This window comes from Sorex araneus, chromosome 4, assembly GCF_027595985.1.
Source record: "Sorex araneus isolate mSorAra2 chromosome 4, mSorAra2.pri, whole genome shotgun sequence".
In the NCBI taxonomy this organism is placed as follows: domain Eukaryota; kingdom Metazoa; phylum Chordata; class Mammalia; order Eulipotyphla; family Soricidae; genus Sorex; species Sorex araneus.
The window spans coordinates 186,170,759-186,190,414 of record NC_073305.1 but is presented as its reverse complement, the minus strand read 5'-3'; the positions used below and the strand labels follow the sequence as shown (position 1 = coordinate 186,190,414).

Below are 19,656 nucleotides of genomic sequence, written 5' to 3'. Positions count from 1 at the left end.
ACAATGGAGGTGAGCAGACGGCCGGGGACAGCACTTGGGAAGTGTATGCTGGACGGGACACTGAGAGACAGAACGAATGACATCACACACAGGTAGAAGGAGAGGCCTGAACCTCAGGGAGGCACCCGGCACATCCACCTGAACTGTCCATCTGCTCTGATTTCTTAAGCACCTGAGTTTTGCCTGCAAACCCCCCCATACAAGATTCAAGAACCCCCCAGGTCAGGGACGAATCCACTTCCACACTAACTCCAGTGACAGGGTCCTTCTCAAACTTGCAAACATCTATGATATCCGTCTGAATCCTGCAAACCCTATTTCCTCCCCTCAGACACATCACTCTGGAATCTTCTGTGCCTCCGTTTTGCTCACAAGTCACTTAATACACACTGAATAGCCTCTCGAGTGGGGCCTGATCTGAGAGCCCCCAATTCTGTGAAAGTCACAGGCTAAGATCATGATGGCTGTTAGCTTAGGGAGGACAAACATCCAGTAAAAAGTTTCAGAGGAGAAACCTCACTTTAAATCAACCCAGAGGAAGAGCAGGAGCTCTGCTCACACAAACCGGAAAACTCCCTCTGAGTCCCACTTGGGGAACAGATCTAACAGGCAAGACCCCTCGTGCCACGCCAAGCTCGCGTCTGCTCCTCCTTACGCCTGCTTCCTTCTCTGTCTTGTCTTTGCTTCTGCAGCATTTTTCATTTTTACCTGAGTGTAAGAATATGTGGGTCAGGGCTGGAGCGATAGTACAGCGGGTAGGATGTTTGCCTTGCACTCAGCCAACCCAGGTTCAATTCCCAGCATCCCATATGGTCCCCCAAGCACCGCTAGGAGTCAGCCCTGGGCATCTCCGGGTGTGACCCAAAAAGCCAAAAAGAAAAAGAAAAGAATACATGGGAATCCAGCACAGAGAGTTATTTTCAGAACTTTTCCAGTTGATTAGGATCGGGAGGAGGGACGTGAAGAAGTGCTCTGCTAGGAGAGTCCTGGCTGGGATCTGAGTAGAGCCCTGCAAGGGAATCCAGACAATGGGAATATTAACTGGGCAGAGCAGGTCTGCAACACCCCCTCACGGGGAATGCAGGCTGTCGAGGTTCCGGCCCAAATTCTGTCACACACACATACACACACACACACAACACATGCACATACACACACATGTGCGCGCACACACACACGCATGCACGTACACACATGTGCGCACACACATACATACGCATGCACGTACACACATGTGCACGCACACACAAATGCACACACATGCACGCGCACACACACACACACACACACACTCTCACACACAGTATCTTTCCCAAAGTCTGCAGATGCCCCAGACTCCCCTGCTGGGCGGTGACCGGAGGGTGAGAGGGAAGCATGCAGGATCTCCGGGGCCCCTTGCCAGCACTGGGCTGCTCTTCCCCTCTGCAGGCTCCAGGCCCAAGCAACGGTCACCTAGGATTGCGTTCCTCCGGGCCATGGGGTCCCTTGGTCATGCTACAGCTAACGGGGCCAAGTCCCCACATGAAAACCTTCGCTCCTGCATGTGTCTCGAACATTATTTCTCTCAACTGTGAGCATCGTTTTCTAGAGCAAGGAAATATGAAAGTGCAGGTGGATTTCATACCGACCTGTCATAGAACTTAAGGGACGGTCACTGTGGGTGTACCCCACCCAACACATATTAACCAAGAAAGCAGATATAGAAATATGGCATACAGTCTCCCAAGCCCCACCAGGAGTGATCCCTGAGTGCAGAGCCAGGAATAAGCCCTGAGCACAGCCAGATGTGGCTCAAAGCCCCTCTCCCACCAAAATGAAAAGGCTAGAAAGGGGGCTGGAGCAACAGCACCGCGGGTAGGGTGCTGCCTGCACGAGGCAGATCCAGGTTCAATCCTCAGCAGCCCAGATGGTCTCCCGAGCCCCGAGCACAGAGATCCCTGGGCACAAAGCCAGGAGTCATCCCTGAGCACTGCTGGGTGTGGCACAAAAACAAACCAAAAGAGTTCTAAAGTGGATAACATGATCGCCGTTTCACCAATGCTCCTTTCCCGCTGACCAAGCTTCATCCGTGATCATGCCAAGCGCCTTCACTAGTCCCGGTCGTGGCACGGGCCGTCCATGGCTCCCTGGGATGTGCGTTTCCAAGACAGAGGCTGCCATGGGAGAAGACCACTTGCACGAAGACCACACACACAGGACAGGCAGGGCCAGAAGCCCACACGTCTGAAACCCCTGAGGAGGGGGACACGGGATTGGAGGTTGCCCTGCGGGTAATCCAGGAGTACCGAGGACACAGGCGCCCCCAGGGCCCGGCCAGGCCCCTCAGGAAGAGCCCAAGCAGGGGTGTGTCACCAGCGAACGAGGGTGTAGGGGCAGCGGCACAGAGCCACAGCCAGCGCGGCTGTGAAAGAATGAAGGTGACGGAACCGGGCACCGCTGTGCTAGGTGGAGGCCCACACGCAGCTGTCACCCCCAGCGGACGGCCCAGGACAGCCGTGACTGCAGACTCCTGCGCAGCGCTTCTGCCACCCAGGGTCACCTTGGCCTGGCTCTCCTCCCAAGGTGACCCAGCTCAGAGCAGGGATGGGCACTCCCCACCGTGCCCGCCCCAAACCCTGCCCCAGAGTCTGGGATCTGGAGAAAGCGACTGGGGCTGGCTTTGGCCACTCAGTGTCTGCTTGATTTGTTACTCGTTACACTAGGTTTTGACTAGGTTAAGCTTAAATAGCCTGACAAGGCTATAGTCGGTTGCCAGAGTGGGTGAATGATCTCAATTTGATCCATAATGGTTTATCTCTTTTTATAGAATCTGAAGCAAGTATGATAGAATGATAATACACTTTTTTTCTTCATTGACAAGCATGTAAGTCCCAAGTTTTTATCTGAAAAGTTTTGTTTATTTCATCTAAAAGTTTATGGGGAATCTAGAACCTTGCGGCCGCTACTGTGGCCACACGACCTCATATCTCTTCATTCTCAGCAATGGAAAACAAATTATCAAATGCTTCCTTTCCAGCAGGCCCGACTGTGGCGGGAAAACTACAAACAATAATAGTGAGGTTTTTTTTGTTTGTATGTAATCAAAGAGAAAGTAAAGTGAAATTCATCAACTACACAGGCGGGGCAGGGGGCTGGGGGGCGGTGGGGTTGGGGGTAGGTTTACTGTGGTTCTTAGTGGTGGAATATATGTACTGGTGAAGGGATGAGTATTCAAGCATTACGTAACTGAGACTTAAGCCTGAAAGCTTTGTAACTTTCAACATTGTGATTCAATAAAAAAAAATAAATAAAATAAATAAATAAATAAAATAAAATACTTGGGAAAAACTGGACAAGAACAGCATAAAACCTAAACTCTATAATTATAAACACTGTTGGAAGAAATTAGAAAACCTAAGTAAATGGAAAAGTCTGAAAAAAAATTTATGGGGAGTATATCTGTATTTCTTCCTTTAGGAGGCACACATCCTATGGTTCTCAGGGCTTACTCCTGGCTCTGTGCTCAGGGGATCACTCCTGGTGGGCTCAAGGAATATTATGGGGTGCCGGGATTAAACCTGGGTCAACTGTGTGCACGGCAAGCACCACTGTACTATCTGGCTCTGGTATGTCTGTATTTCTAACATGAAACAAATTGACATTCCAGGATACTTCTAAGGACTCACATTTTAAGAAAAGACTGTCACTGTCACTGTCATCCTGTTGCTCATCCATTTGCTCGAGCGGGCACCAGTAACGTCTCCATTGTGAGACTTGTTGTTACTGATTTTGGCATATCGAATATGCCACGGGTAGCTTGCCAGGCTCTGCTGTACGGGCAGGATACTCTCGGTAGCTTGCCGGGCTCTCCAAGAGGGGTGGAGGAATCGAACCTGGGTTGGCTGTATGCAAGGCAAGTGCCCTACCTACTATGCTATCGCTCCAGCCCGTTAAGAAAAGAAAGAAAATATTCCCCCCAAACTCACATGTAAAGCTAGTTGCAATCTAACTTTGCTCCTTTGAGGATTCCAAAATGAAGATAAAAATACTGCAAAGCAGTCTGTGAGTGACTGCAGCCAACATCACACTCTGGTGAACGTCTGCACAGCTGCAGACTGACTAAGTTAAAATCTTCATAGTAACTGGGGAAATGCAGTTAACATGCTGCATAGCACTAGTGACATGGCTGCCGGAATACTAATAAATCTGGACCTGACAGAAAAGGTTAAGGAAGGAAAATAGACGTTTGGAGAGAATTTTCCAGCATACTATTTCAGGCCTAGTGGGCTGCTTGCAGATGGAGTAAGACTGACTGAGGGCAAACACTGGCAAAGGTGAAATCACCCACATGGAGACAGTGGAGCTGGAAGTAGAGAAATGCTGATGGTTAACTCGCACAAGGTCCACCTTTGGAAAATGGAAGCATTCCCGTGGAACAACTCTCTCCAGATTCCGGATTCATGGTTCCTGGAAGCGGAAAGCGGTGGATGGGAATAGGAAGCAGGTGGTGAGGGCAGGAATCGAGGCGTGGGGAGTGTGTGTGCATCCAGCTCTGTCGGTGCACGGGGCTTGTGCGACTCGGGCCAGAGCAGGCAGAAGTGAAATCAGAGCTGCGGGGAGCTCAGGGAGCGGGGAGGTGACTAGGGAGGTTCCACAAGGCGGCCAGCTCGCTCGAAAGGACACGCCAAGTTCATTCCTCGAGCACAGGTGACACTATCCATGCACGAAACAGGAAGCCATAAAGTCACACCTGGGTAGAGGAGAGAGTGGATAAGAAGGATGTGCAGACAATGAAAGAAGAAAAACGTTCCCGTGTTGTAAGTCAATGAAAAAGTCAATAATCACGTAAATCTAAATATTCATTATACTCCAGCTTTCAGAACATTTCTCATCTTAAGAAGCATCTTCCAACAAAGGGCTAGGGCTGCAGTCAATGGTACAAGGCGTGACGCCTCAAAGGGTGGGGCCCTGGCTTGGATCCTCAGCACTGCCCCTGAGAATGAAGCCACCGAAATGAGGAAGAAAGCCTCTGAGAGCCTTGGTCCTGGGCAGGAAGACGGCTCAAAGGACTGCGGTGAGCACCTCCAGGGAGGGTCCTGAGCACCACTCGCTGGGTGTATCCCACCGAGAAGCAGAGGAAAGCACATCTTCTGCCTGGGCACTGGCACAGGGGACGAGGGCACAGTGGGGGCTGGAGGTGGGAAGGGCACCTGGGGCTGGGGGGTGCCCCATGGCGGAGCAGCTGTCTTGCAAGCGTGAGGCTCTGTCCCAACCTGCCTGCACAGTGAACTGAAGGCCGGCAGCGCTGCCTCATGGGATCCAAGCGGCCACACTGGCGAGGGAGTCCAGTGCCTGGGAACAAGGGGGAACAGACCCAGTGGCCAGTGTGCGGCCCTGCTTATAGCCATCAGCAGGGCAGCGAGGGAGCTGGGAAATGCAACAGACACATACAACAGGCGCTAAACAGAAAGAGCACTGGAAAAGCAAAACTATCAAGACGAAAAGCACGCTGGGAGGAGGAGGCAGATGTGGCCTGAGGAGGGCCCTGGTTTTGTGAGGTGTAAGGAAGCAGCCAGTCATTTCTTGCCTTGGGCCACGACCCTGAAGAAGCTTCTAACTCCCAGGGGTGAGGAAAGGTAGGGTATGAGAGATGGAGGTGACCCCCTTGGGTATGACTGAGATGAGGGGGCCCACAGGTGTGACTGAGAGTGAGGGATCCCCTGGGTGTGACTGAGGGTGAGGAGTCCCACAGGTGTGACTGAGGGAGGGTGAGGAAGCCCACAGGTGTGACTGAGGTGAGAGGACCCACAGGTGTGTCTGAGGGTGAGGGGGTCTGTAGGATATCATCAGTTTGTCCTTTCTCCCTTGCCACAGAGTTTGGGCTTATCTGGTAATAATCTCTAAACAATTCTAGACTACATTGGTATGTCCTGCTCCCCTTGCCACTAGGAGCTTAGGTATATCAGTCACACCCATCAAAGTGCTCCTGAGTCACTTCCATTCCTTTGTTTATCTGTAACCACTTCTACCAGTTTATCGGCTCTTCCTCTAATCAGACTCTGTTAATTTGTAAGGTCAGACCTTGCTAGGACAGTGAACTTGGAAGTTAATATTGCCTTTCTCCTTTCTTTATGTCTTTTGAAAGGTTTACTTTAAAGCAATATCCTTTTTGTATGGACAAAGAAAGACAATTGTTAATATAGTTTGGTAACATGGGATTTAATTGGCTTCAAATATTATTCACTCCCGGGCTTCTGCTTTCTTGACTTAAGCCTGAGCTGCCCTTACTTCCTAGCACCCCCAAAATCAGGGTCCCGACGAGGGACAGGACCCAGGGCAAGCGGTGAGTTATGTGGTACTCTGGCATCGAGATGGGCCTGGCCAAAGTGCCTAATGCTTAACTATATGTTAAGAGCTTGGTCCTGGACATGTCATGTAATGATTCAAAAGCAACAATGAGACTAGGACCTTGCTAGGGATAGGAAAGACTAATCTGGCCTGAGCACTGTAGTCTGAGATCGAGATGACTCCAGGAGAGCAATTCTATAAGCTTAATGCATCTCTTGCTATGTCCATACAAAATGATTAATAATATGAATGCTTATATGTTTGCTGGATGAGGAGAGGAGAGACACACCCATGGGATTCTGCTCTTGGGTGGGTGTCCTGCTGAAAGGGAATCTGTCCTAGAAGAAGCATCCCCTGAGGGATAGAACTTTACCCCCTATTGATTGTAACCACACCTATGTGTAAGCCCCAACCCCTCATTCGTAGGGATTTAACTAGGCTGAAAGAGTGGGTCCCAGAGCCAGTCCCAGATCGGGTCCCAGGGCCAGTCCCGGGGCCAGTCCCAGTGCCAGATCTGGAGAAGCTAGATCCACATCCAGATGCAGAGGAGAAGGAGAATAAAGTAGGATGGGGGAGGAAGAAGCAGAGAGAGAGACGGGAGTGTATAGAGAGGAGATTGGAATAAACTGCAATTGAGACCAACCAGCCTGGCTCCGTTCCTTCCTTCGCCTGCCTCACCATCGCCATCAACCTCCCCGGGGTGGGGAAAGCGGCTAGAGACTACCAAAAGCGGGCGGCGGGAGAGACAGAGCGCCGCTGTCCTGTGTCCAATGCCCGCGGTGTGGTGCTCCACGTGACCCTCTCCCTCTCCTCTCTTTCCTTTTTCATTTTTGTGTTTTTACACAGGGGTCCATAGGTGTGACTGAGGGAGCCCACAGGTGTGACTAAGGGTGAGGGAGCCCACGGGTGTGACTGAGGGTGAGAGACGCCCACAGTTGTGACGTAGGATGAAGCACCCCCACAGGTGTTACTGAGGGTCAGGCAGGCCCAACAAGGGTGACTGAGGGTGAGGGGCCCCACTTGATAAAGACAGCTTTGATACAAAAGGTGGGAAGTTCAAGCCCCTGGAACCCCAGGGAGCACCAAGTCTTGGGGAAAATATCCCTAAGTCACTGCAGAGTGAGCAGCGTTCACACCTGCGCACGGTGTGACCAGAGGTGAGCTATCCCAGGCGAGACCCCTTAGTGCCCCTGGCTGTCAAGATCAAGGGCGAGGTCAGACCTGCTGACAGAAACATTCCCAGGTGAGCTTCTGGCTGCTTTGAGAGCTGCTCTGGAACCAGGGGCCCACTCCCAGAATGACCCTTTGCCCTCCGTCCCATGGGGTCCCTCACCCCCCACCCCACCACTATCTGCAAAGTTTCTGTGCAATCAAACAGCTGACTCTTTGGGGCAGCAAATCACTAATAGTTGTTTGTTAACTAACCACTGGATTTCACAACCGTTAGCGAGAGCCGCAGGGGGCACTGGGAAGCTCTTCGGCACCCAATCCAATCTGCATGCTTTAAAGCAGCAGCTCTCACTAGCTTCAGGGCAGCCCCATCAGGTTAGTAGACTTTGGTGCCAACCCCAGGAACAGCCACCACCACCCTCCGCCCCCGCCTTCTCTGCGGACACTTTTAACTCAGACTTACAACCTTCTAGCACCGTCTCTGGCAGAAGAGTATTCAGATCATGCAAGGACCAAGGAAAAGGGGCTGTGGCAGGACCTTGAAGCCTCAGGCCCATTTCCGGGACCCCGACGGTGTGATGGAGGGTGACCAGGAGGCCAACCTCAGGAGCAGCACTCGGCCTTTGCTAACTCTTAGCATTTATTCCAAGCGTCTCCACACACAGGATCTTTTTTCATTTGTTCTCTTGTGTTTGGGGGGCCACACTTGCTGTGTTTGGGGATTACTCCTGGCTCTGTGCTCAGGTGTCACTCCTGGTGGGGCTCAGGGGACCATATGGGGTGCTGAGGATGAAATTCGGGTCAGTAGCACATGAGATATGTACTATCAGCCGGACTATCTCTCCAACCTTCAGTCAGAGTGTCTTGCCCTTGAAGGAGAGGACATTATTTATGCAACCACATCCTCTGTCAAGGCCCCAACTGGTCAGCACTTTCATCATTCTACCTCTTCAGAATGAACATCTTCTATTGGGGTGTGGGAATTGGACTCTGGGGCCACCAACTTTCTCTTCCCTAACTGGCATTTTGTCTTAAAATCAGGAGGCTATGGTTAGAGCAACTTAGCACTCAGGCATCCCTCAACCCTCCAGAGAAAGATTAGAGTCAGAAGGACAAGCGCGAACATGAGGTGTTCTCCCTGTTCAGTGCTCTAGAGAATAACATGTCATGGGAACAGCAGCCGCAGCAATGGGCAAAACACTGGCTCTAGATTACACACACAATCATTCCAAGGAAAGAGAGAAACAGGGTGGAAGCAAGGAGGGGCCAGAAGGGAGGCCTGGGAGTAGCAGAGGGGGTGAGGATGAAGGACCACACCACCACTAGATCCAACTCTACCTTTAGCCTGGGGCCCAACAACTATTTAAACATTAAAACATACCTGTTGGACTCACTCACCAGCCCTGCTTTCCAGATTCACGGCTAAATCTACAAGGAGATATAAACTAACACACAATTAATGGGTGTACCAGTCTCCTGGCTGGAAACTCTGGGGCACGCTCAGGGGGTGGGGTGCAGGGGGAGTCCCCATCCTGCTGAGGCTCCAGCACCCACACTCACAGCCCACAGCTGTTGCTACACCAGCTCCACTGTGTCATGAATAATCTCTACAGAGAAACCAAACCACAAGAACTCCAGGTGCCCGTGGGGTTTCAGGCTGAGAACTCAAGGGTCTTTTTGGAGTTGGGGTGGGCATCCTCCCCCACCACCTGTACTTCCAGAAGCCCCAGAGGCCACACCCACTTCCCACAGCCACACCTTGTCAACTCATGCCCAGGTTTTAGGGATCCAGAAGTTCTGGACTGTGCAGCCACATATGTGGCCACGCAACACCTCCAAATTCCACCATGTACAATGCACAAAGTACATTCCAGGAGGAGAACAGCAAATTAGATGAGGAAGTAACACAGAAGCCAACTAAACTCAACAAACAAAAACAATAACAGACATCTCAGTAGGCAACAAACAGTTTAGTTAAAACTTTAGACAAGAATTTAATGACCCCATGGTGAGATAGAACAATTTTCACAAATTTTCTTTCACTGAAGTATTTTTGATAATTCCATTAACCACTTAGTTGTAACAGGCAATATATATAATAAATTATTGTGGACCTACAAAGGGCAGGCTTGGGGAGAGATGGGTGATGGGAAAAATGGGGTGGGATGGTCACTGTCATGGTGGGGATGGGTTGGTGTTGCAACACTGAAAGCCCTTAGCAACTGTATTATGAACACCTTTGAAAATCACAGTATTAAAAAACAATCCCCCTCCAAATGTAACTGTCTAGTAGTCAGATTGGTGGATGGGAGGGAAGCTGGGGTCACTGTTGGAGGGATGGGGATCACTGGGTGGTGGGATAGGAGGTGGGAATGTTGTATGCTAAAAAAACACTGCAAACAACTATGTAAGTCACAGTATATTAAGACAAAAAATTAAAGATTAGAGCGCTACATTTGCTTCTTTCTCCTGTCATCATGTCAAAGATATAGAAGGTAAAAAGACCATCTGCAGGGGTAGAATATGAAAATCAGACTGAGGGACCTAAATTTCACTTCACAAAAGGGAGACTTGATGGCCCCTGTTAGAAACCTGCCATGTCCAGTCCACTCTACAACTCACAATATCACAAACAACAACAGTGTGTGCCAGGAGCCAACATGTCAGTATAGCCTGACCTGCAATTAAGGATCCAATCTTTTTGGGAAAAATGTCCATACATTAAAAAACTAACCTCTTCTCTGAAAGATGTTTGAACACATTGTGTAAGTTTCTGAGCAACGCCGGAGAGAACTGTCAAGAGCCCCCTGTTAGAGCTTGCACCCTGTGTCACTGAAAATGTGCATGTATTGTTACTTCCCCATTTTGCCTCCTTCCTCATGTAATCAATTATAAAAAACTAGCCTGGGAGAAATAAGGAGCTTTTGCTTTTGCTTTTACTTGCTTGATCAAAGCCTTGTCTTGCTCCCATTCTTCTCTCTCTCTCTCTCTCTCTCTCTCTCTCTCTCTCTCTCTCTCTCTCTCTCTCTCTCTCTCTCTCTCTCTCTCTCTCTCTCTCTCTCTCTCTCTCTCTCTCGCTTTCTACCACTCGCACACCCTCTCCTGGTTACCCACGTTGCCTAGTCCCGTGGACCGGGACAAGTGCGAGGGGGCACGAATACATTCTGGTTTGCGATGCACACCAGGCCCATGCTGTGGGGAGGGGCGAGGGAGGGTCTGGAGAAGTGGCAGGAAAGAGCTGGCAATTTCGGCAGAGTCGGCATTGGCAGCCTGGCTAAGAGGCAAGCCCCAGGGAGCCTTGCTCTTTGGATCTGGACGTGTTCTCTGGAGCCGGCCACGTGCCATGGAGCAGGTTGCATAACTGCTGTTTTCAAACTCCGTCTTTCCCCATGTCAAATGCACCATGGAATTCACATCTCCAGGGGCCGGAGTGATAGTACCGCGTGAAGGGCATTTGCGTTGCCCGTGGTCAATCTGGGTTCAATCCCCAGCATCCCATAGGGTCCCCTGAGCACAGCCTGGGAATGCAGAGCCAGAAGTAACCCCTGAGCATCACCAGTCTGACTCAAAAAAAAAAAAAGGCTGAAAAACAAAATGAGAACTTATATCTCAAGGGGTGTGGTGGGATCACCCGGGCGCCTGGCACGGGCCTCAAGTAGGTGAGCTGTGGTCCTGAGGAACAGGGACCCAGGGGAGGAGCTGGGAGGGCAGGGAGGGGAAACGTGGTGTCAGAGGGACAGAAGAGGGATAAGCAAGGGTCAGGGAAGGGTCCTGGCTGTCCGGGGATGAAGGGGCCCAGAGGCAGGGGTGGCCCGCCCTGTCACCCGCTGTGTTGTCCCTTCCCGACCATGTGTGGGTGGTGGCAATGCCTCCACAGGCAGCCTGGCTCACTGGCCTGTCGCCTCCCCCACCCCCTGGACTCTGTCCCTGCCTGGCATCCCCTACGGTGCCCCGTGGCTGGGTGACAAGTCTCCCAGGCTCAGGAGAGGCGAAGGTCATCTCTGGCACCAGGGCACAAGAGACCCAGCCCAGATCGTGGGACCCGTGTCCTCCCCAGCTGGCAGGCACTGCTGTCCCCTCCCCGGACCCCAGCCCCAGGGGTGTCACCTTTGGGCAGCCACAGGTCATCAGCAGAAGGGCAAGGCTGGAGGGACCCTTATCTGAGCCCAGGTTCTTCCTTGCAAGCCCCAAGATGATTGGAGCCTCAGAGAGAGGGTCGGAGGGGCCCCTTAGCAAGAAAGAGCTATAACTGCGGAGGCCAGCAGGGCTAAGTGGGGGGCTGGCCTCCCCCAACAGGACCAGACACCCCGTAGAGGCAGAGTTGACTATGACTTCACATTTCCCCATATTCTCTCTGTTATAATGCAATGTGGCATTAATAAAATCATATGAAATTTTCACCTGTGACCCTCTTGGAATATCCTGGGGTCCCCCAGAAAACCCAGAGGCCCTGGCTGGGAAGCCCCCCCCTACAAAAGCAAGCCGCACCCTGTGGCCGGCTGAGCGGGCCTGAATCTCTGAGAAAGCCCCTCTACTCGAACAGCTCAGAGAACTAACCACACCCGGAAGCAAAGCTCTGCTCCCTTGGGCAAAAGAGAGAGACCCCCAGTTTGCTGTCTGTGCCCCCAGGAGCAGGAGACCCTCAGAAGGAGGGCTGTGCTCAACTGCACCTCATCTGAAGCCTCCAAATGGAGTCTCCAAAGTTCATGAAGGAGGAGGAAGAGGAGGAGGAGAAGGGGTAGGAGGAGAAGGAGAAGGAGAAAGAGATGGAGGAGGAGGAAGGGGGAGAAGGAGGAGAAAGAGAAGAAATCCCTCACACTTATTTTTTGGTATCAAACATTTTTAGTATTATGGTAACAAATTATACAAATTATTCAACCAATGCCGTCTAAAGGAGCATCATGCCCCCTAAGGGAGATGCCTCCCCCGCCGGGCAGCGGGCCGGGAGCACGGGAGGCAGGCGCCTGGCCCTGTGGGGTGAACATGAAGCTCCTGGTTTAAGTATCAGCCACAGCTGCTTGGGGGCAGCACGTGCTCGCAGACTCGGCCAGAGGCGTCTGGGTCCTTCTTGCAGTTTGTCGCCTCCACTTTCTCTCTTTTTTTTTCCTCTTTGGGTCACACCCAGAGATTCTCAGGGGTTACACCCGCCTCTGCACTCAGGAATTACTCCTGGCGGTGCTTGGGGGACTATATGGGATGCCGGGGACTGAACCCAGGTCAGCCGCATGCAAGGCAAATGCCCTCCCCGCTGTGCTCTTGCTCCGGCCCTCCCCCTGCACTCTCCTATCCCAGTGAGGTCTTAGTGCAGACCTCAGCGGTCACCTGGGCAACCCCACTTCCACCCGTGACAGTCCTCCATGGGCTCACACCTCCCAAGTCTGAGGCCTATTTCGGACCCTTCATTTCTGGGTTCAGGGGCAGGAGCTGTGTGTGAGGACAGGGACAGGGGAAGGACTGGTGGGGGGGGCAGAGAAGAAAAGGTCTCGGCTATTCAGTGTGATGCCCTCCCCAAGTCTCCCAGGCCCCTGGTCCCTTGCCAGCACGGTGTCAGGTGGACAGACTGCCCACGGTGTCCCTCTTCTCAGACATTCTCTCTTTCCCTTTGATCCTGCTTCTGGAACCACCTGCTTGGCGGGTTTCCACCGTGGAAGACCTACAGCATGTTCCCTCCTGGGGTCCTCCTGCAGGGCTGGAGGGAGGGGGGCAGCTGTGAAAGAAAACAGGACGGTGCCTGCTCCCAGGGGCCTAGCCACTAGGAAGACAGGCATCCTGGGCCAAGACATCGGGAAATTAACACCTACCTAGGCTGTCAGCAAGCCCGTGCCCAGGCAGGGCCCACCTAGGAGGCACCTGAGGGCCACACGGGCTCCAGGATGAAAGAGGAGCTGCAGCAAGCCACTGACAACCGACCGCTTTGCTTGGATGTTGGAGGCAGAGGCCTGGGGAAGGGGTCCAGCTCCCCAGTTTCCCCAACATCGGCTTCATGGATAAATCAGACTAGGAGCCCAGCGTTCAGAGAACACTCAGCAACGAGGCCCGGGTTCCTGCCCCAGGAAGCAGGTGAAGACTTAAACGGCAGAACCACCTTGCTCAGGCAGACGCACCGCACGGGCCGGAGGGGGGCGATGTCTGCAGGTGGTGGTACAGAAAGTTTGCGTATATTTATTTACCCCTAACTGCCTTCAACCCTCATTGCTGGTCTCCTCGTGGGTGCCAGCCTGGCAACTCTGATCACAAGCACAGAGCAGAGGCTGCATGGCAGCCTTCAAGAACCAGGGACAGAGGTGGAGAGAGGGGGGGAGAGAGAAAGAGAGAGAGAGAGAGAGAGAGAGAGTCCCTGACATAGAAGCAGGCTGCAGGGGTAGAGGGGGAGGTGGCAGGAGGAAAACTGGGGACATTGGTAGGGGAAGGTACACTAGTGGACGGACAGGTGTTGGAACATTGCATGACTGGAACCCAAACATGAAGCACTTTGTAACCGTGTATCTCAGTGATTCATTTTTAAATTTTTTTTCAAAAGAACTGGGAACTACAGATAGGATAAGACTTGCCATAAAATACTTGACTTTTCAGTCCCTATGGTACAATCAGCTAGCGTTTGCTCACATTATATATTTTTCAAAAACAGAATGCGAGTTACTTTACTTTTTTCTTACAGCTCATATTTGGGTATATTTAAGTCTTCTATCTTTTGACCATGTAATTCTAATTTTTCTTCTTTTCCTTTTTGGTTTCTTTGCAGTTGGGCCGTGCCCGACAGTGCTCAGGGCTTACTCCTGACTCTGCATCACTCCTGGTGGTGCTGAGGGGTCTGCAGGCTATGGCCCCCAAATCCAGCCCCCACAAAGCATATGAAGTTGGACCTCTTAAGAGTACCAGAGACACAACCCAAGGCCTGGCCGGAGCCTTTGTCCAGTGACCCTCCGCTCAGCTGCATGGCTAACGGTCAGCACAGGGGGCCGGAACCCCGAGGCCTGTGGACTCGGCTGCCCCGTGCAGGGTGCAGGAAGCAGAGGCATGCCAGCCCTTGAGAGAGGGCGTGAGGTCGCCAGCGCCTTCCAGGGGCAAGAGCTTCCCAAATGGACTCAACTTTCATTCTGGGAGAAAAACGATCTGGGAAGGAAAAACACAGGCACCCTGCCTATATTTAAAGATGCTTGGGGCCCACCCCCACCTGGCACACGATCTGTTTCTCCCCTTCTCTTTTTTCCCCATGCCTCGCTGAAACTCCTAGACTTGCTCCCTGGGCAACAGGTGGGCAGAGGGCTCGGTTGTGTGTGCAGGACTCTGAGCTGTGGGGTCTCACACGTGGAGCAGACTCGGATTCTAGAGAAGGCTGCCTAGAGGAGGTTCCCGGTCAGTGCACGCCGAGGGCTGGCCAGGAGCTGGGAGAGGCGGCGGAGGACAGGGAGGGCCAAGGAGCAGGGCCCTGCGCTTGGCAACGGACTCCTGGAGCTGCCTCACTGTCGAGGATGCCAAACGGGTGGACACGACAAGCGCCCGCTGTGCAGAGGAGTCAGGGGCCCAGCTGGCAACACTCGCACCCTCTCTGCAGGCTGTGCCTCCGAAGGGCCTGAAATGACCCAAACTGGTACATGACCGAGGACCATGAGAATAAAGAAAATTGAAGTGCAGCGAGATTCCTTGTCGACTTAGGGTCTCTCGGTGCCCAGCCTTATGCCACAAAATGCACAGAGGAAGGGATGAATTTACAATCACCAGGATTTGATGCCCGGATTGCCTACCTAAGGGGTCAGGGGGCTGGAGAGATAGTACAGGGGTTAAGACTCTTGACTTGCACGCAGCTGACCCCAAGCACCACAAACGGTCTTATGGTCTCCATTGGAAGTGATCCCTGAGCACAGAGCGAAGGAGTTATCCCAGAGCACTGCCAGGTGTGCTCTTCCCGCCAAAGAATAACATTAAAAGGTTTGGGATTGTTGAAACCCCTCTCCTTTCTGTCCCTCTGCCCTGCGAACACATCAAGACAGCGTCACTCCCCCTCCAGGAGCCACGGCTGACCAGAGAGCCACTGGGAGACATTCTGGACTCCGCGGGAGTCAGTCAGATCAGCTCCCCCGTGTCCATTTTCTGTGACTCCACTGTGGAGCGTATCAGTGTCCTCTCATGCTCCAGCTCTCTGAGAACACGTCAGGGACAGAGCGTGTCGGGCAGAGCCGGAGCTGCAGCTCCTTCCATCACTCTGACAGGCCACGGAAGAACCAGGCCAACTGGATCATTCTCAGGACCCAGGACAGCAGAACATGAGCCCCTGCAGAAACCCGAGAGGCTTGTTTTGGATGGCTGACTTCCGGAAGGGCCGAGGACGGGGGTTCTTCTCAGAACAAGGTGAAGAGAAATCAACCAGAAGCAGCCAGCCACGTCGGACAAAGGCTCCCCATTACCTCCCCACGCCGGCTGCACCTCCGCGGAATCTCTTAGGTTGCCTTGAAGGTTTTCAGTTCCCAGCCAGGACTCCTGACATTTGTAGGGCTGGAGAGGGCTAACCCAGCCCCTAATTTTACAAAAGAGAAAGCTAAGCCCAGAGAGGTGGACCACCCCCAAGCCACACAGCTAGCTGGACACAGCACTTGGACCCCCTCCCCTGGCTAGCGACTCTAATTTTTTTTTTCTTGTGGAGTGATAGCACAGCGTCAGGGCATTTGCCTTGCATGCAGCCGACCCGGGTTCGATTCCTCCGCCCCTCTCAGAGTATCTCGAATATCAGAGCTACCAAGAGTATCTCGCCCGCATGGCAGAGCCTGGCAAGCTACCCGTGGCATATTTGATATGCCAAAAACAGTAACAACAAGTCTTACCATGGAGACGTTACTGGTGCCTACTCGAGCAAACTGATGAGCAACGGGCTGACAGTGATACAGTGACAGTGATACAGTGATACAGTTTTAATAAAGGTTTTGGAGAGTTGAGATTCTTTGGCCCTTTCCTGGGGCAAAGTTATTCTCCTTTACGAAGTTATTCCTACTTGAGTTTTAGACTTCTAGGAGTCATTTTTGCCCACTTTAAGCAACCCTGGATGCTTGGGATAAGCACTTTAAGCCCCCCAAACAGTTTTCCACAGCTGCAAGGATAAAGACTACACCACCCTACCCACAGGCGCTGTTCCCCTTATCATTGTCTACAGACCATGCTCTCTTTGCACGTTCCATTTTCTATCTGAGCTCCACGTGTCTTCAAAAATGAGGAGTGGGCTTCCCAGTAGGGGCTCGGCATGTGCCGTGTGGACGGGAAGGAGCGCATAGGCAGGCGGCCGTGCTCCGGCCCTCTCCAACCAGGGCCCCTGTTCTTTCCACTCCAGCCAGAGCCGCGAGCCAGACCAGCACAGCTAAGGAAGCAGAGAAAGTAGAAAGGAGCCTGGTGGCCCGGCTGGGCAGGGGCGGTCTCCTAAGCTCCCAGTCAAACACACACTCGCCTGGCTATGGCACATGTGGACCTTGATCACCAAACCCAGCCCAGGAGACCAGCGCCCCCAACACTGGCGAAAGAGGCTCTGCTGAGCAGAACCCAGCCCTCTCCCCGGCATTCAAGGAGATGTGTAAGAAGATTTGTGGTAATACCTATAACACAGGCAAGAGCTTTTCTTATCCCACTTCACCTAAGCAGCTTCCATCCTTTCTAGAAATCAGACTGAGCCGAATGAGGCATGAAGTACAAATGCGAGGTTTACCCGGGTACCCCAAGCTCAGTGGGAACCCCCAAGGTGGCCCCAGCCCACCAGGCACTGTCAGCTAAGGAAGGGGCCACCCTGTCCCCATGCAAAGCCTCCTCCCCAAACATTCCCCAAAAGATGGGGGTTAGGGGCTGCCCACCCCCTCCCCCTCCCCCCACACCCAGCCATTGCAGGTAACTGGGGAGCGGTGTGGGGGGGTTGATAAGTCCTTTTATACAAAACCCCAGCTCCCCAAGTTCCGCCAAACATTGCTCTTTGTCCCAATGCAGTTTTTCCAAAACGATTCCTGTCCCCGGCCAGGGAGAACACTGACCTTTGTCCCTGGCACTCTGGAACCGCTTTTGGGCAACCAGAGAGAGTTGCGCTGCCTTTCGGGCATTCCTTTCTCCTCTCCCCGACCCCGAGGCCATCCCGACCCGCACCCGGTAGCTCTCCGCAGAGACCCCAGGTCCCCACCGCGAGTCCCCCAGGAACTGCGCGAACAGGGGCGCCCGGTTCTTGAAAAGGCGCGCGCAGCGCCCCGGCCCTTGGCGTCCCCGCCAACACTCCTGACCGCGTCGCCGGCCGGGGTTCGGGCACCACCCGCGGGCAAGGCGCGGGCGCAAGGGGTCGGCCACGGGTGGGGGTGGGGGGCTGAGCCCTGGAGAGCCCCTGTCCCGCACAGCGACCCGGCGATCCCGCCTCCCCGGCGCTCCCCTGGGGACCCCCGCGCCGGGACGCGGGGCGGCGGGCGCGCAGGGCCGGGTGGGCGCTGCCTACCTCGCTGACGATGGTGGAGTGGGCCTGGGCGTAGCGCCAGCCGCCCCGGCAAGGCGCGAGCGGCGCCGAGCGGTTGGGGAAGGCGGCGAGCGGGTCGGCGCAGCTGAGCGGGGCGGCCGTGGCCCCGCCGGCCGCGGGCGCGCTGGCGTTGGCCGCCTCCAGCAGGTAGCGCCGGCAGGGCCCGTGGCCGCGTGGCTCGGGGGCTGTGCGGTTCCACTCCTCCTCGGGGCTCCAGCCGCAGCGCTCGGCCAGCGCCGCCGCGCCCGGCCCGCGGCACCAGTAGCGCTCGGGCCGGCGGCCCAGGAAGACCACCCCCACGAAGAGGAAGGCGAAGGTGACGCCCGTCAGGCACAGCAGCAGGAACACGCGCCTCTGGAAGCGCCCGAACTCGCCGGCCCGCTGCAGCGCCTCGTCGAAGGTGGGCATGGTGCCCCCGGGCCGCTCCCGAGCGCGTCCTGCCCGCCGAGTGACCCGCGCGCCGCCCGCGCCGCCTCTCCCCGCCGCCGCCCCCGCGCCGCCGCCCCACGCCCCCGGGCGCCCCGCCAGCGGCCGCCGAGCCTCGGGGCCCCGCGGGGACCAGGGGGCGCGCGCAGGGGACCCGCCCCGCCCCGCGCCCCCGGGACCTGCGAGCCGCAGCCTCTACGGAACAAAGTTCCGGGGTCACCCAGCCACACCCTGGGCTCCCCGGATTTGACCGCTCCGGGGTCCCTGGGGTCCCCTGCGGGGACTAAGGACGTGCGCGGCGCGGTCCTTGTTCCCTGGGGACGCAGGAGCCCTCCGGGGCCAGTGCTGGCCGCGTCCTTGGCTGACTGCAGAGTGGCACGAAGTGGCATTAAGTTGTGGCGACATCTCCAGAGAATCTGATTTTTCCCCCCAAAGGGCAGCTGGGCAGTTCGCTGTGGTGAGGCCGCGTGCTCAGAGTCCCGCCGGCCCCGACGTGAGCGAGCGCCCGCCGCGCAGCGCCGCGCCAGGGCCGCCCTGGGCTTTGCTGCAGAGCTGGGTCGGAACCCACCTCCCTTCCACCGCGCCTCCCTCTTTCCCCCTCCCCGCGGTACCTGCCACTCTTGGCCTGGCCTGCCACCTCCCAGCTCTCAGTCCAGGGCCCCCCTAAATAGTGGTCCCCACATGTGCTGCCCTCAGCTGGTTTTTCTCTAAATCCGCAGGCTAGATGCATGGGGCAGACTCCCCCGCCTCCGGGAACAAGGACTCCGGGGCCGAGTGCCCAGACGCAGCCCCAGGGAGGACAAGGCCAAGGGGGCACTCGGCCCCAGAGTCCTTGTTCCTTGCTCCACCGCCGACCCAGTCGGTCCCCCTCCAGCACCAGCACCGCCCCTTTGCCGCCACACACGGTGTGTATCTTCATCAGTTAGCTGGTTCTGTTTGTTTGTTTCTGGGCTTGGGGGCCACACCGGTGGCGCTCAGGGTTCATCTCCTGGCTCTGTGTTTCGAGGTCACTCCTGGTGGTGTCGGGAACCAAACCTGGGTCAGCCACATGTTAAGCCACATGCTGCCCTGTCTCTCTGGCCCCCAATTAGCTGTTCCTACTGCGATTTGCAGTTAGTACTCTCAGCTCGTGAATAAACTTTTACATTGCTCTCTCGTGTGTTCACGTCAGCTCTAAAGTCACTCATGAGCTCACTTCAGCTCTAAGTCAGCACAGCTACCTCCCAATTAGTCATGACCTCTGTGTCTGCATGTGCTCTGAGATT

General features: G+C 54.5%; 1 protein-coding gene across 1 annotated transcript in view; it reads right to left on the bottom strand.

Moving 5' to 3' along the window:
- SLC22A3 (solute carrier family 22 member 3) overlaps positions 1–18,419 on the bottom strand; it is an 80,015-nt gene extending 61,596 nt beyond the window's left edge. Inside the window, exon 1 of the mRNA XM_055136096.1 lies at positions 17,948–18,419. Coding sequence (XP_054992071.1) covers positions 17,948–18,373 — 426 coding nt within the window. The 5' untranslated portion in view covers positions 18,374–18,419. The remainder of the gene's footprint in view (positions 1–17,947) is intronic.
- Between the last annotated feature and the right edge of the window lie 1,237 nt (positions 18,420–19,656).